Raw genomic sequence first — 17667 nt, 5'->3', positions numbered from 1 at the left:
CTCAGGCTCAAGCCCACTTGCAGGGATAAAGTTTCACTAGAGGTGAAGAAGTCATATATATATGTGTGTGTGTGTGTGTGTGTATATATATATACATATATATATATATATGTGTGTATATATAGATAGATAGATAGATAGATTTTATTTATTAGTGAGAGAGAAAAAACTGGACATCATTCTGTTACATGTGCTGCCGGGGATTGAACTCAAGACCTCATGCTTGAGAGTCCAATGCTTTATCCACTATGCCACCTCCTGGTCTATGGAAACAAATTTAAAAAAATATTTATTTATCCCTTTTTGTTGTCTATTGTTTTATTGTTGTAGTTATTATTGTCGTCGTTGTTGGATCGGACAGAGAGAAATGGAGAGAGGAGGGGAAGACAGGGAGAAAGATAGACACCTGCAGACCTGCTTCACTGCTTTTGAAGTGACCCCCCTGCAAGTGGGGAGCCGGAGGCTCCAACTGGGATCCTTAAGCGGGTGCTTGTGCTTTGTGCCACCTGCGCTTAACCCATTCTGCTACTGCCCAACTCCTGGAAATAAAATATTTTTAAGGGGGCTAGGTGGTGGTACACCTGGCTGCATGCACATGTTACAATGTGCAAGGACCCAGGTTCAAGCTCCTGGTCTCCACCTGCAGGAAGAAAGCTTCAGAAATGATGTAGTGCTGCAGGTGTGTGTCTCTCTTTCTCCCTCTCTATCCTCCCCTTCCTCTCAATTTCTGGATGTCTCTATCAAATAAAGATAATAAAAATATTTTTTTAATTATTTGTTTGTGGGAGTCGGACAGTAGCACAGTGGGTTAAGCACAGTGCTTTAGCACAGTGGGTGGTGCAAAACACAAGGACTGGCGTAAGGATCCCAGTTTGAGCCCCCTGCTCCCCACCTTCAAGGGAGTCATTTCACAAGCAGTGAAGCAGGTCAGCAGGTGTCTATCTTTCTCTCCCCCTTTGTCTTCCCCTCTTCTCTCCACTTCTCTCTGTACTATCCAACAACATATCAATAACAACTATAACAACAACAACAACAAAAAAAAAACAAGGACAACAAAACTGAATAAATATTTTTAAAAAGCATTTGTTTGTTAGTGAGAGAGGGAACCAGAACATCACTCTGGAATTTATTTATTTATTATTGGATAAAGACAAAAATTGAGAAGCATGGGGGAAATAGAAAGGGGAAGAGAGTGGTCCGGGAGGTGGTGCAGTGGATAAAGCATTGGATTCTCAACCATGAGGTCCTGAGTTCTGTCCCTGGCAGCACATATACCAGAGTGATGTCTTGTTGATGTGCTTCTAAATCCTGCTTATAAGACCTTCTGTTTTGATCATCACATTAGGTTCGCTTGTATTACTTACGATGTATTCTGTTTACATAACCACTGTTAACTAAGCACTCCCCTGCCTCTGGGACATTGGTTTAATCCTCACTGGTTCACGCTTTTACCTTCTCCCCGCCCCCTATCCTACGTACTTCCTTGTTCCTGACTCTTCCACCTCAGGAGAGATGCAGGACAGAATTGTGTTGTGATTAGAAGAGATTAGATTGTTGAACCGCATCCCCGCTCGTCAATAAAGAGATACTGCTTCCCAGCTCAGCCATGAGTCCCTGGTCGTCTCTCTCTCCCACCTGCGAAGCCAGCCCAGCAATGTCTGGTTCTTTCTCTCCTATCTTTCTCATGAATAAATAAGTAAATTCTTTTTAAAAAAGGGGGGGATGAGACAGACACAATTGCAGCTCTGCTTCACCACTCATGAAGCTTTCCCCCTGCAAGAGAGGACCAGGGGCTTGAACCTGGACCCTTGTGCATTGTAATATGTGTATTTTTCCAGGTGTGCCACCACCTGGCCCCCAAGAATTCAAGGTTTTATCTATTACACCACTTCCTGGGCCATACTAATAAAGTGATTCTTAAAATAGTGGGGGGCAATTATAAAAAAAATACAAGGCATTCACCAAGGACCAACACAGTTGCTCTTAATAATGAGCACCGGTGCCAGGAGATAGCTTGCCATCATGCACATGGATCTGCATTCCAGCATCCAGTCACCACGTGGAAGCCCCGCACAAAGGGAAAGCTTCATCAGCAGTGTGGAGTGGTGCCGTGGTCTGTGTCTCTCAACCTCTATCTAGAATTTTTTTTTACAAGTCTGCCAGGAGTGGTGGAATTGTGCAGGCATGGAACCCTAGTGATAACACACACTGGTGTCAAAAAAGAGAAAATAAGGAAGGGAAGAAGGAAGGAAGGAAGGAAATGGAGATGAACAGATGGAGAGAGGGAGAAGGCAGATCCTTGCACCCACACCTTTGACTCCAATTTAGGGGGTCCAAGAAGCCTATAGTGCCAGAATTCATGGTGTCTCACTGTTTCTTGGCACTGAAGTGGGATTCCTGCCAGGCCCACATACCTCAGTGCTCTGCAGAATTTCTAGACCTCTCTGCTAGGTAGAGAGCAGGTGCTACATGGCACCTTTCTGGGTAGAAGGGTACTGATGGCAGTGGGTAGGTGCCTCCACTCAGAAAATGTACAAAGACAGTTCTTGGACTTGTTCCATACCTGCCTGCTCCAGCCTGGCACAGTGCCCTGCTGACCAGCCAGCCTTTCCTGCCCAGCATCCATTTCCTCCTCTTTGAAGGTGGGAAAGGTGTCAGGAGTTTGACAACTGAGAGGCTAGGAAACGACACACGGGGTAGAGTACATGCTATTTTGTTTGTGAGTTCTTGGGTTCAAGCCCTGGCCCCACATAGGAAGTGCCATGCATGGCACTGGGATAGCACAGTGGATGTGGAGTGGTCCTGTGGTACCTTTTACCTTTTCTTCATCTGTTTCTCCCTGTCACCTTTCTTTCTCTGAAAAAAATAAAGAATAGAGGGGCCAGGTGGCGGCCCCTATCAGTTAGATCACATACATTACAGTGTTAAAGGACCTGGGTTCAAGCCCCTGGTCGCTACCAGCAGGGGGGATATTTCACAAGTGGTGACACAGTGTGGCAGGTGTTTTTCTCTCCCTCCTTCATTATCTCCCCCTTCACTATTAATTTCTCTCTATCTCTATCCAAAACAAACTGTGATATCTAGTTCTTTCTCTTCTCCTATCTTTCTCAATAGTAAATAAATAAAATCTTAAAAAAAAAAAAAAAAGAAGGAAGACAGAGAGGAAGGAAGAAAGAAAAAGGAAATTTGGGCCAATGAGCAGGATCCAGTTCCAGCACCACCACAGGAGGGCTCTGATCTCTTTTTCTCTTGTAAACAGAGAGGCCGGGCTGTGGCGCACCTGGTTGAGCACACACATTACAATGCACAAGGACCCTGGTTCAAGCCCCTGGTCCCCACCTGCAGCAGGGAGGCTTCATAAGCAGTGAACTCGTGCTATAGGTGTCCTCTGTCTCTTCCCTTCTATATCCTCCTTCCCTTTCAGTTTCTCTCTTATCTACCATAAATAAATAAATAAATAAATAAAAATAGGCAGACATTTTTCAAAAAATGAATGTGAGATTTTATTTAAAAAGAAAAAAGAGGGAGTTGGGCAGTAGCGCAGTGGGTTAAGTGCACGTGGCACAAAGCACAAAGACCGGCATAAGGATCCTGGTTCGAACCCCGGCTCCCCACCTGCAGGGGAGTCGCTTCACAGGTGGTGAAGCAGGTCTGCAGGTGTCTCTCTTTCTGCCCCCCTCTGTCTTCCCCTCCTCTCTCCATTTCTCTCTGTCCTACCCAACAATGACATCAATAATAACAATAATAATAACCACAACAAGCTTAAACAATAAGGGCAAAGAAAGGGAAGGAAAAAGAGCCTCCAGGAGCAATGGATTCGTGGTATAGGCACTGAGCTCCAGCAATAACCCTGGAGGCAAAAGAAAAAAGAAAGAGTGTTTGCTTCTGCAGCATATATACTAAAATTGGAATGATACAGAGAAGATTAGCATGGCCCCTCTGCAACAATGACACGCAAACTTGCGAAGTATTACGTATTTTTCAGGATCAAAAAAGAGAGAGAGCATAAAGGGGCCAGATGGTGGCATACCTGGTTGAGCGCGCACATTACAGTGTATAAGGACTTGGGTTCAAGCCCCTGGTCCCCATTTGTAGATAGGAAACTTCATAAGTGGTGAAGCAGTGTTGCAGGTCTCTCTCTCGGTCTCTCTCTCTCTCTCTCTCTTTCTGTCTCACCCTGCCCTCCCAACTTCTATCTCTATCTGGCATTGCATCTGCCACTAAACAAAAACACCGTAGTGATTATGCAAAAAATACTTTCATACCAGAAGCTCTGAGGTTCCAGGTTTAATTCCAAACACCACCATAAGACAGAGCTGAGCAGTGCTCTGGTAAAATAAATAAACAAATAAATCTAAGGAAGAGGAAAGACAGTAATGGCACACCTGGCTGAACACATACATTACAATGTTCAAGGACCTAGGTTCAAGCCTCCTGTAGGGGGAAGGTTTCAAGCAGTGAAGCAGTGTTACAGGTATAAATCAATATATCTCTATCTCCCCCTTCCCTCTTGATTTCTCTGTCCCTATCCAAAATAAATAAAATATATATTTTAAAAGAGTGGCCTCGAAAATGGTGCAGTGTTGGACTTTCAAACATGAGATCCTGAGTTCTGTCCCTGATATCACACATGTTAGTGATGCTCTGGTTTCCTCTCTCATAAATAAATCTTAAATTAGGGGTCCGAGGGTAGTGCAGTGGGTTAAGCACACATGGTGCAAAGTCAAAGGACTGGCATAAGGACCCCTCTTCGACCCCCACCCCTGGCTCTCCACCTGCAGGAGGGTTGCTTCACAAGTGGTGAATCAGGTCTGCAGGTGTCTTTCTTTCCTCTCTGTCTTCCCCATCTCTCTCGATTTCTCTCTGTCCTATCCAACAACAACAGCAACAACAATAATAACAACAAGGACAAAGAAATGGAAAAAATGGCCTTCAGGAATCTTAAATCTTAAATTAAAAAAGAAAGAAAAAGACAGACAAGAGTACATGAGTACCCTGAAGGATGGTGCAGTGGATGAAGTATTGAATTCTCAAGGATGAGGTCCTGTGTTTGATCCCTGGCATCACATGTGCCAAAGTAATGCTCTGGTTCTCTAATAAATGAATCTTAAAATTTCTTTTTCTTTTTTGCCTCCAGGGTTATCGCTGGGGCTCGCTGCCTGCACTACGAATTCACTGCTCCTATGGCTATTTTTATTTATTTATTTTTTGGGTAGGACGGAGAGAAGTTGAGAGGGGAAGGAAAGATAAAGATGGGGAGAGAAAAGTAGACACCTGCAGACCTGCTTCACTGCTTGTTGAGGCCTGGTTGAGCACACATAGTACAGTGCACGAGAAGGACACAGGTTCAAGCCCCTTGTCCTCATCTGCAGGTGGGAAGCTCTACAAGTAGAGTGCTGCAGGTATAACTCTCTCTTTTTTTTTAATTATCTTTATTTATTGGATAGAGACAGCCAGAAATCAAGAGGGAAGGGGGTGATAGAGAGGGAGAGAGAAATAAAGACACCTGCAGCCCTGCTTCACCACTTGCAGCTTTCCCCCTGCAGGTGGGGTCCAAGGGCTCGAACTCGGGTCCTTGTGTATTGTAACATGTGTGCTCAATCATGTGCATCACCACCCGGCCCCACTCTCTCCTTCTCTATCTCCCTCTTCTTTCTCTCAATTTCTGTCTCTAATAAATAAATAAAATATTTAAAAAAATAAAATGATCCACCTCTAAGAAAGAGCCCCAACCTGAAGCCACCTGGCCCCAGACAGCCACGTGCCCTCTCCTACCAGCCTCAGCCTCCTCACCTGGATGTTCCTCTTGATGATGTCTCTGGTCAGCTGCACCTTGCCTGTGCTGGGGTCAACCCCTGCCAGGGGCACCATGACCTCTCCTATGACGTCATCTCGGGAGAAGCGATCAAAGCTGAGCACAAGGAAGTGCAGCACCAGGTCCTGCAGCTGGCTGTAGGGGATGCCATAGAAGGTGAAGGTCTCATCGAACACGGGGTCCAGGGTTTTTCGCAGCACACGGGTCTTCACACGGTGCCGTTTGTCTGGCAGGATGGTCATTTTGATGTAGGGGTCGGAACCCTGGGTCTGGTCATCCATCACCGGCAGCCCGTGGGCCTCCTGGATGGTCACCACCAGGGCTTTCTTGGGGAAGTTGTAGTCCACTGAGAAGATAAGTGAGCCCAGCAGTACCTCCTCCTCGGGTGAGGATGGAGAGGTGGACTTACTCTCCCCAGGGGTCAGGCTGGCCACAGGGCTCCTCAGTTCCTCCCCATAATCCACTTTGATGGGGAGCTGGTCCATGCGGGCTCCAGAGCTGGAGCCCCTAGGGTTCTTGTCCTGGCCCAGCAGGCCAGCCTCTGCCGCATCCACTGACACCTTCCCTCGTCCCCCTTCCCTCCCAGGTCCGTCTTTGTCTCTCCGCACTTTGATGATCTTCTTCTTATTGCTGAGGGTTTCTGGGTAGATGCTGATGCCTTTGAGCATGTGGATGAACTTGTATGGTGGGGTTTTGTGTTTCCTCTCTGCCTGCTGGTGGCAACAGGTCCACACGAAGACAGTCACTGACACGCACACCACCAGCACGGAGGCTCCGATGAGGCCAGCCACCACCGGTGACACATCTGAAGGTGGAGATCAGACAGGTGTCAGGTAGGGAGACCTCATTCCCTGGCCACCACTCATCTGTTGGCAGCCTCTGCTGCAGCCCAGCACCCCACCCTCCAAGTCAAATGTGTTTCCCTTCAAGATGCCCTTACCACTCTCTCCAACCAGCTCTTTCTTTCCACAAATCCCAGATGGAATGTATACTTTTTAAAAGATAGAACAGAAGTCAGAGAGGGAGAGAGAGAATAGCACCAAAGCTCCCTCCAATGCAGTGTGGGTCACACACATTCAAAGCTGCACATGGGGACTGGGGGCTGGAACCCAGGTCTTTGCACATGTTAACAAGTCCACTCAACTGGTGTGCCACTGCCTGGCTCCCTCCTTGGCCTTTTCCCCTTCATCTACATTGGTCTGTCTCTCTATAGACCTGGCCTGTGAGTGTCAGAAGTCCACCTTTAATTAATTTTTATTTTATTATGATTTTTTTTTTTTTTTTTTTTTGCTGGAGCACTGCTCAGCTCTGGCTGTGGTACTGTGTGTGTGTGTGTGTGTGTGTGTGTGTGTGTGTGTTTGTGTGTGTGTGTGTGTGTGTGTGTGTTGGGGGGGATTATAACTGGGACTCTGGCACCTTAGGCATGAGAATCTTTTTTGCAAAACCACTATGCTATCTCCCCCAAGGGGCCCAGTGACCTGTATTGACACTCAAGGGGAGGAGTTGGTCTGGTGGCAGGAAGATGTTCTATAGCAGAGGGGTTGGGGAAAGGTGGGCCTGCTTGACATAAGAATGGTTGGAGGATGGGGGTTGGGCAGTAGTGCACATGGCATGAAGTGCAAGGATCTGCATAAGGATCCCTGTTCAAGCCCCTGGCTCCCCACCTGCTTCACAGGCGGTGAAGCAGTACTGCAGGTGTCTCTCTGTCTCTCTCCCTCTCTGTCTTCCCTCTCAATTTATCTCTGTCCCTGTTCAATAATAAAAACAATAAAAAAAAGCTTAAGAAAAAAAATTATTGTAGGTATTCCCTGAGTTTCCAGGGCCTCCTTCATGCAAAGCATATGTCATACTGTGGAGCTACAACCTTAGCAGCAGGGTGGACTCTGAATGATTCTTCTAGGGTCTCTGAAGGTGGCAGAAACAGGCAGGTGGAAAAAAGGCACGAGTACTTTTACAGTATGTTCCAAACGTTCAACTACTGACTTTGCTAGTTCTTTCTATCTCTCTTTCTTTCACTGCATGGTGGGTCTTCATGAGTGGTGGAGCAGTGTTGTGGTGTCTCTCCTTCTCTGACTCTATCTCCTACTCTGTCTCTCACTCTCTAAGAGGGAAAAGGGGTGATAATGATTCTACCAAAATCAGTGGACTTGTGCAGGTGCTAAAACATACCACTTTGGATGTATTTGGACTCGGAAGATAGCATAATGGTTATGCAAACAACTTTTTCTTTTTGTCTGAGGCTCTGAGCTCCCAGGTTCAATTCTTTTTTTTTAATATTTATTTTATTTATTTATTCCCTTTTGTTGCCCTTGTTTTTTTTTTTTATTGTTGTTGTCGTTGTTGGATAGGACAGAGAGAAATGGAGAGAGGAGGGGAAGACAGAGAGGAGGAGAGAAAGACACCTGCAGACCTGCTTCACCGCCTGTGAAGCGACTCCCCTGCAGGTGGGGAGCCGGGGTTCGAACTGGGATCCTTATGCCAGTCCTTGTGCTTTGCACCACCTGCGCTTAACCCGCTGTGCTACAGCCCGACTCCCCCAGGTTCAATTCTTTTTTTTTATTTTATTTTATTTATTCCCTTTTGTTGCCCTTGTTGTTTTATTGTTGTAGTTATTGTTGTTGTCGTTGTTAGATAGGACAGAGAGAAATGGAGAGAGGAGGGGAAGACAGAGAGGAGGAGAGAAAGATAGACACCTGCAGACCTGCTTTACCGCCTGTGAAGCGACGCCCCTGCAGGTGGGGAGCTGGGGTTCGAACCGGGATCCTTATGCCGGTCCTTGTGCTTTGCGCCACCTGCGCTTAACCCGCTGCGCTATAGCCCGACTCCCCCAGGTTCAATTCTTAACACCACCATAAGCCAGAACTGAGCAGTGCTGATAAAAAGGAAAAAAAAAAAAAAGGCAGGGTTGGGCAGTAGCGCAGTGGGTTAAGCGCACAAGGTGCGAAGCGCAAGGACCAGGCATAAGGATCTCGGTTTGAGTCCCTGGCTCCCCACCTGCAGAGAGGTCACTTCACAGGTCTGCAGGTGTCTATCTTTCTCTTCCCCTCCATCTTTCCCTCCTCTCCCCATTTCTCTCTGTCTTAGCCAACAATGACATAAATGACAAGAATAATAATAACCACAACTATAAAATAACAAGGGCAACAAAAGGGAAAAAAATAGCCTCCAGGAGCAGTGAATTCACCCCAGCAATTCACTCCAGCCTGGAGGCAAAAAAAGGAAAAAAGATCTTAAAAATTATATATGAGAAAATTTCACATGAGGTTGTTGTTTTCGCCGGGCTGGCTTCACGGGCGGGTAACAGACGACCCGGGACTCATGGCTGGGTTGTACACAGTATCTCTTTATTCATGCAGGACGCAGCACAATCTATACCAAGCTAAGCTAAACTAACTACTACAAAAAATCTTGTCCTTATAAATATACTAGCCCAGTAGGGTGGGAACGGGATGCGATACAGAGAGGGTGGAGAGAAAACTGACTGGTGAAAATTAGGGTGTGACAAGGAGAGGGGGCGGAGCAGGCGAGAATTCTACCACGAAACCACCAATGCCCTGGAGGGAGTGTGGTGCTTTATGTAAATGTAAAAGTGACTTAAATAGACCGCTTTGAATGGGATCAAACCAATCCCTATATAGGCATACCGGTGCTTGGTTAAGCAGAAGCCAGGGGGAGCTGGCATACTACCCAACATGAGGTAGAGAGAAGAGAAAGGGAAAAAGATAAGTCAGAGAACCACTCATGTACATATGGTGGTAGGAATCAAATTGGTAGCCTCAGGCATGAGAATCTAATGCTCTACCAATTGAATTATTTTCCTAGTCACTAAAATATACTATTTGAGTATTATCTTTCCTGAGTAATCTACTTATTTATTTTAAGTTGAGACAGAGAGGCAGAAAGTTGGAAAAGAATGAAAGAAAACAAGCATGGAAGGAAGCTTCCTCTAATGTCGTGGGGGATGGGCTTAAGCCCGGATCACACACATAGCAGAGCAGCACACTATCCATGTGTGGATACCATATTTAAATGCCAGTCCCAGTTCAGGATGCCAGATGCCGTTCTAGCTTCACGGGCGGGAGACAGACGACCAGGGACTCATGGCTGAGCTGGGAAGCAGTATCTCATTTATTAATCAGATACATCACCTTTTATGCATCTCTTCACCGGAAGTGACAAGGGAAAGGATGACTAGGAGAGGGGGTAGAGCAAAAAAAGAGCTCGAACAGAACATAGAAAGCTTCCATCTAACCAGTGGGGATTAAACCAATACCCTGCAGGCAGGGCAGGACCCAGGTAAAACAGTGATTATGTAAATAGACCACATCATAAGTAATACAAGTGAACCTAATGTGATGATCAAAACAGAAGGTCTTATAAGCAGAATTTAGAAGCATACCAACATTTAAAAGTTCAACTTTCTGTGATCTGGGAGGTGGCGCAATGGATAAAGCACTGAATTTTTTTTTTTTTTCCTCCAGGGTTATTGCTAGGCTCAGTGCCTGCACCATGAATCCACTGCTCCTGAAGGCCATTTTTTCCCCCTTTTGTTGCCCTTGTTGTAGCCTCTTTGTGGTTATTATTATTGCCATTGTTGATGTTGTTCATTGTTGGTTAGGACAGAGAGAAATGGAGAGAGGAGGGGAAGACAGAGAGGGGGAGAGAAAGATAGACACCTGCAGACCTGCTTCACCGCCTCTGAAGCGACTCCCCTGCAGGTGGGGAGCCGGGGGCTCGAACCAGGATCCTTACGCCGGTCCTGCGCTTTGCACCACATGCGCTTAATCCACTGCACCACAGCCCGACCCCCAGCACTGAATTCTTAAGCATGAGGTCCCAAGTTCAACCTCCAACAGCACATGTATCGGTATGATGTCTGGTTCTTCCTCTCTCCTCCTATCATTCTCATTAATAAATAAATAAAATATATTTTTAAAAAGTTCAACTTGGGAGTCGGGCTGTAGCGCAGCGGGTTAAGCGCAGGTGGCGCAAAGCACAAGGACCAGCATAAGAATCCCGGTTCGAACCCCGGCTCCCCACCTGCAGGGGAGTCGCTTCACAGGCGGTGAAGCAGGTCTGCAGGTGTCTTTCTCTCCTCCTCTCTGTCTTCCCCTCCTCTCTCCATTTCTCTCTGTCCTATCCAACAACGACAACAACAATAATAACTACAACAATAAAACAACAAGGGCAACAAAAGGGAATAAATAAATAAAATAAATATTAAAAAGTTCAACTTTCTGATGAATATGGGATGATCTTATAGACAGAAGTTGAAAAATATGAACAGGGAAAACACGGGAGTTGGGCGGTAGCACAGCAGGTTAAGAGCAGGTGGCACAAAGTTCAAGCACTGACATAAAGATCCCGGTTTGAGCCCCCAGCTCCCCACCTGCAGGGGCAATGCTTTACAGGCGGTGAAGCAGGTCACTGTCTTTCCCTCCTCTCTCCATTTCTCTCTGTCCTATCCAACAACAACTACATCAATAATAACTACAACAATAAAACAACAAGGGCAACAAAAGGGAATAAATAAATAAATATTAAAAAATATATTTAAAAAAGGGGAAAACACAAAGAAGTGAAAGACTTGTATACTGAAAATTATGAGTCACTACTCAAAGAAATTGAAAAAGACACAAAGAAGTGGAAAGATATTCCATGTTCATGGGTTGGTAGAATTAACATCATCAAAATGAATATATTACCCAAAGCCATCTACAAATTTAACGCTATCCCCATAAAGATCCCAAGCACATTTTTTAGGAGAATAGAACATATGCTACAAATGTTTATATGGAACCAGAAAAGACCTAGAATTGCCAAAACAACCTTGAGAAATAGAACAGAACCGGAGGCATCAGACTCCCAGATCTCAAACTGTATTATAGGGCCATTGTCATCAAAACTGCTTGGTACTGGAACATGAATAGACACACTGACCTGTGGAATAGAATTGAGAGCCCAGAAATGAGGCCCCACACCTATGGACATCTAATCTTTGACAAAGGGGCCCAGGCTATTACATGGGCAAAGCAGAGTCTCTTCAACAAATGGTGTTGGAAACAGTGGGTTGAAACATGCAGAAGAATGAAACTGAATCACTGTATTTCACCAAATACAAAAGTAAATTCCAAGTGGATCAAGGACTTGGATGTTAGACCAGAAACTATCAGATACTTAGAGGAAAATATTGGCAGAACTCTTTTCCGCATACATTTTAAAGGTATTTTCAATGAAACGAATCCAATTACAAAGAACACTAAGGCAAGTATAAACCTATGGGAATACATCAAATTAAAAAGCTTCTGCACAGCAAAAGAAACCACTACCCAAACCAAGAGACCCCTCACAGAATGGGAGATCTTTACATGCCATACATCAGATAAGAGTTTAATAACCAACATATATAAAGAGCTTGCCAGACTCAACAACAAGACAACAAATAACCCCATCCAAAAATGGGGGGAGGACGTGGACAGAATATACACCACAGAAGAGATCCAAAAGGCCGAGAAACACATGAAAAAATGCTCCAAGTCTCTGATTGTCAGAGAAATGCAAATCAAGACAACAATGAGATATCACTTCCCTCCTGTGAGAATGTCATACATCAGAAAAGGTAACAGCAGCAAATGCTGGAGAGGCTGTGGGGTCAAAGGAACCCTCCTGCACTGCTGGTGGGAATGTCAATTGGTCCAACCTCTGTGGAGAACAGTCTGGAGAACTCTCAGAAGGCTAGAAATGGACCTACCCTATAACCCTGCAATTCCTCTCCTGGGGATATATCCTAAGGAACCCAACACATCCATCCAAAATGATCTGTGTACACATATGTTCTTGGCAGCACAATTTGTAATAGCCAAAACCTGGAAACAACCCAGGTGTCCAACAACAGATGAGTGGCTGAGCAAGTTGTGGTCTATATACACAATGGAATACTACTCAGCTGTAAAAAATGGTGACTTCACCGTTTTCAGCCAATCTTGGATGGACCTTGAAAAAATCATGTTGAGTGAAATAAGTCAGAAACAGAAGGATGAATACGGGATGATCTCACTCTCAGGCCGAAGTTGAAAAACAAGATTAGAAAAGAAAACACAAGTCGAACCTGAAATGGAATTGGAGTATTACACCAAAGTAAAAGACTCTGGGGTGGGTGGGTGGGTGGGGAGAATACAGGTCCATGAAAAATGATGAATGAAATAGTGGGGGTTGTATTGCTAAATGGGAATCTGGGGAATGTTATGCATGTAAAAAAAAAAAAAAGAAGTAGAAACGCAAAGCAGAAATTGACTGAGTTTGGAGTATGGCACCAAAGTAAGAAAGCAGAAGTATACTAGAGTTTGCAGTGAGTACCTCCCTAATACTTCCTCTCCACTTTTCCAAGCTTTGGGTCCATGATTGCTCAACAATTTGTATGGCTTTGTATGTTAACTCTCTTTTCAGTCACCAGGTTCCAGGTGTCATCAGGATGCCGGCCAGACTTCCCTGGATTGAAGACACCACCAATGTGTCCTGGAGCTCAGCTTCCCCAGAGACCCATCCTACTAGGGAAAGAGAGAGGCAGACTGGGAGTATGGACCGACCAGTCAACGCCCATGTTCAGCGAGGAAGCAATTACAGAAGCCAGACCTTCTACCTTCTGCAACCCTCAATGACCCTGGGTCCATGCTCCCAGAGGGATAGAGAATGGGAAAGCTATCGGGGGAGGGGGTGGGATATAGAGATTGGGCGGTGGGAATTGTGTGGAGTTGTACCCCTCCTACCCTATGGTTTTGTTAATTAATCCTTTCTTTAATAAAAAAAAAATTAAAAAAAAAAAACAATTTGTAATAGCCAAAACCTGGAAGCAACCCAGGTGTCCAACAACAGATGAGTGGCTGAGCAAGTTGTGGTCTATATACACAATGGAATACTACTCAGCTGTAAAAAATGGTGACTTCACTGTTTTCAGCCGATCTTGGATGGACCTTGAAAAAATCATGTTGAGTGAAATAAGTCAGAAACAGAAGGATGAATATGGGATGATCTCACTCTCAGCCCGAAGTTGAAAAACAAGATTAGAAAAGAAAACACAAGTCGAACCTGAAATGAAATTGGAGTATTACACCAAAGTAAAAGACTCTGGGGAGGGTGGGTGGGTGGGGAGAATACAGGTCCATGAAAGATGATGAATGACATAGTGGGGGTTGTATTGTTAAATGGGAATCTGGGGAATGTTATGCATGTACAAACTATTGTATTTACTGTTGAATGTAAAACATTAATTCCCCAATAAAGAAATAAATTATTAAAAAATAAACAAATAAATAAAATAAAAAACAAACAAACAAAAACAAAAAAAAAGGGGAAAACACAAAGCAGAACTTGGACTGGAGCTGGTGTATTACACCAAAGTAAAAAACTCTGGGGTGGAGAGGGAGGGGATGCTCAGGTCCTGGCAGAGGAGGACCTAGAGGGGGTTGAACTGTTGTGTGCAAAACTGAGTAATGTTACACTTGTACAAACGACTGTATTTTACTGTTGAGTGTAAACCATTAATTCCCCCAATAAATAAAGGGAAAAAAAGTCCAACCTTCTTCCCCTCCGCCCAGACCCATAGCTTCTAGCTTTACTTTATTTTCTCTATATGTCTTACCATTTTTCTTACTTTCTAACACACACATACACAACAGATATATATATATATATATATATATATATATATATATATAATAAGTTTACTGTCTATTGCCTATGAATGTAACTGTCATGAGGACCAAGATTTCCTTTGTTTTGTTTATTGCTGAATTTCCAGTACTTAAAATGAACAGCAGGATCTGAATCTATATTTGTTGAATGAACAGATAACTTAAAAGGGTTATTTTTTGTGGACTGTGGAGACACCATAAAGGTTATACAAAAAGACTTTCTTGCCTGAGGCACCAAAGGTCCCAGATTCAATCCCCAGCACCACCATAAACCAGAGCTGAGCAGTGCTTTATATTTTATCACCTTTCAGCCCTTGAGTTTCAGATGCTATGATTCCATCCTGACCTCTCTGGGTAGGCAGCCTCACCAATGTGTTCTGGAACCTCATCTCTCCAGAGCCCTACCCCACTAGGGGAAAAATAAAAACAAGCTGGGAACACAGATCAACCTTCCAAAGACCAGGTCCAGCAAAGAAGCAATTATAGAAGTCAGACTTTCCACTTTCTGCAACCCATAAAGAAGAGGTGGGGTGGTGGTACACCTGAGTCCACATGATACAGTTTTGCAGGGACCCAGGTTCAAGCCTCTGTTCCCACCCGCAGGGCCAAAGTTTCATGAATGGTGAAGCAGGGCTGCCCTGTCTCTCTACCTATCACTCTCTTCCCTCTCAATTTCAATAAGTAAATAAAGATAATAATTTTTTAAAAAAAGATTTCAATTAAAAAAAAAGAATTTTGGTTCACTCTCCCAGAGGGGGAGAAATCTTAGGGGAAAATGAACAGAGGGCTCTGGAGAGAGACAAAGGGAAAAAGGACTTTTGGAAGTAGTAGTAGGTACAGGTGTGATTTATAAGGGAAAAAAAGGCAGGGCCATGGAAAAAATGGGCAAATATATGTAAATATAGACAGGCAGTCATAGAAATAACAGTCAACCCACATCTGTGACCTTGGGAAAACTACAGTAGTTTCCAATGGAGGGAATGGGGACACGGAAATCTGGTGGTGGGAAAAGTGTAGAATTATAACTCTATTATCCTATAATTTTATAACTGAACATTAACTCACTAATAACAACAGGGGCAGGCAGTGACGCATATAAGCTAATGTTAACCTGTTCATCATATAATGTAAACCATACTTATTTTATCACCTAACGTTAAATCTGCCAACCTTGCAGTCACCTAAATACTAAACTATTGTTACTCAAATTTGTCAAGTAATGTCTCACATTGCCTATAGATAGATTTTGTAGACCAGATATAACTTTGCATTTATCTGTGGCATAGGGTTAGTCTTTTATTTATTTAACCATGGTACTGTTAGGTCTGAATTATGGTAGTGCTGAGAATTGAACCTGGAACCTCTGGTGCCTCATGTAGAAAGCTTATTCTATAACCACTGTGTTATTTCTCCCTGCTGCCCCTGATATGTCATAGAGTAATGCTACAGATATCTCTCCTCCTTTCTAGCTTTCCTTATCTGTCTGTCTCTCACTCTCGTGGTAGTGCAGTGGTAAGGCATTGGACCCTCACGCATGAGGTCCTGATGTTCCAGAGTGATGTCTGGTTCTCGTTCTCTCTCTCTCTCTCTTTTCTCTCTCTCTCTCTCCTACTATCTTTCTCATAAATAAATAAAATAGATAGAGATACAACTTTACACTGAGAAAGCCAAGACTCAGACCTGTCCAAGATCACAGAGCAGTAAATGGTAGTGACAGGACTTACACCTTGGCTAGCCTGATATCAAATGTGTACATTATAGAGAGTTAGGATAGGAAATGACCTAGAAATCATAAAATGAGGAAAGACGGGGGCCGAGTGGTGGCATACCTGGTTGAGTGGACATGTCCCAATGCGCAAGGACCCAGGTCTGAGCCCCTAGTCCCCACCTACAGGGGGAAAGCTTTGTGAGTGGTGAAGCAGAGCTGCAGGTGTCTCTCTGTCTTTTTCCTTTCTCTACCACCTCCTTCCCTCTCAATTTTTGGCTGTCTCTATCCAACAAATAAATAAGGATAATTAAAAATAAAAAAGAAAATGTTTTTTAAAAATGAGGAAAGGGAGCCATGTTGTATGCTTTACATTGGGTAGTTCTCCCCTGCCAAGAGAATTGGATCGGTCCAGTTAGTTTTGCGGGCCCACTTGGCCCCGCCCCTAGGAACCCCGCCTGAGTTAGAGGGTTCCAGAGTTCCAGAGTTGAAGAGTTGCAGAGTTCCTGAGTTCCAGAGTAAGGGAGAGTGCTTGCGCCGCCGCAAAGAGACAGCAGAGTTCTGTTTGGTCATTAGTTTGGTTTAGTTTATGAATCGTTGTTCCTGAATAAAGAAATACAGCTTCCCTGCCCAGCCGTATGTCTCTGGTCGTCTCTGTTACCCGCCTGTGAAGCCAACCCAGCCAGCAAGAGCCTTCCGAATATTAACAACAAATGGCGCCCAATGTGGGGCACGAACCCACGACCCTGAGATTAAGAGTCTCATGCTCTACCAACTGAGCTAGCAGTGGCACAGCGGGTTAAGGGTACATGGCGCAAAGCGCAAGGACCAGTGTTAAGATCCTGGTTTGAGCCTCGGCTCCCCACCTGCAAGGGGTTTGCTTCACAGGCGGTGAAGCAGGTCTGCAGGTGTCTATCTTTCTCTCCCCACTCTGTCTTCCCCTCCTCTCTCAATTTCTCTCTGTCCTACCCAACAACAATGATAACAATAACAACAATGGTAAACAAAGAGGACAACAAAAGAGGAAAAAATAAAAAATAGTGAAACAGACAGACACCTGCAGCCCTTCTTCACTCATGAAGGTTTCCCCCTACAGGTGGGGACTAGGGGCTTCAACCTAGGTCCTTGCGCACTAAAATGTGTGCACTCAAACAGGTGCACCAACACCCAGCCCCTATCCAAATTAAAAATATATATTTATTTATTTTCCCTTTTGTTGCTCTTGTTGTTTTTTATTGTTGTTGTAGTTTTTTTTTTTTTTGCCGCCAGGGTTATTGCTGGGGCTCAGTCCACTGCTGCTGGAGGCCATTTCCCCCCCCTTATCATTGTTGTGGTTATTATTATTGTTGTTGTTGCTGTCATTGTTGTTAGATGGACAGAGAGAAATGAAGAGAGGAGGGGAAGACAGAGAAGAGGAGAGAAAGACAGACACCTGCAGACCTGCTTCACCACTTGTG

General features: G+C 44.5%; 1 protein-coding gene and 1 non-coding gene across 2 annotated transcripts in view; one reads left to right on the top strand and one right to left on the bottom strand.

Moving 5' to 3' along the window:
* SYT11 (synaptotagmin 11) overlaps positions 1-17667 on the bottom strand; it is a 49815-nt gene that overhangs the window by 20968 nt on the left and 11180 nt on the right. Inside the window, exon 2 of the mRNA XM_016195087.2 lies at positions 5794-6620. Coding sequence (XP_016050573.1) covers positions 5794-6620 — 827 coding nt within the window. The remainder of the gene's footprint in view (positions 1-5793; positions 6621-17667) is intronic.
* LOC132541556 (U6 spliceosomal RNA) lies at positions 3880-3982 on the top strand. Its single transcript, XR_009552702.1, has one exon. It is a non-coding gene; the product is annotated as a U6 spliceosomal RNA (small nuclear RNA).

Source organism: Erinaceus europaeus, chromosome 11 (genome assembly GCF_950295315.1).
Source record: "Erinaceus europaeus chromosome 11, mEriEur2.1, whole genome shotgun sequence".
Taxonomy (NCBI): Eukaryota; Metazoa; Chordata; class Mammalia; order Eulipotyphla; family Erinaceidae; genus Erinaceus; species Erinaceus europaeus.
The sequence above is the reverse complement of the archived record's forward strand: the minus strand, read 5'-3'. Positions and strand labels throughout refer to the sequence as shown.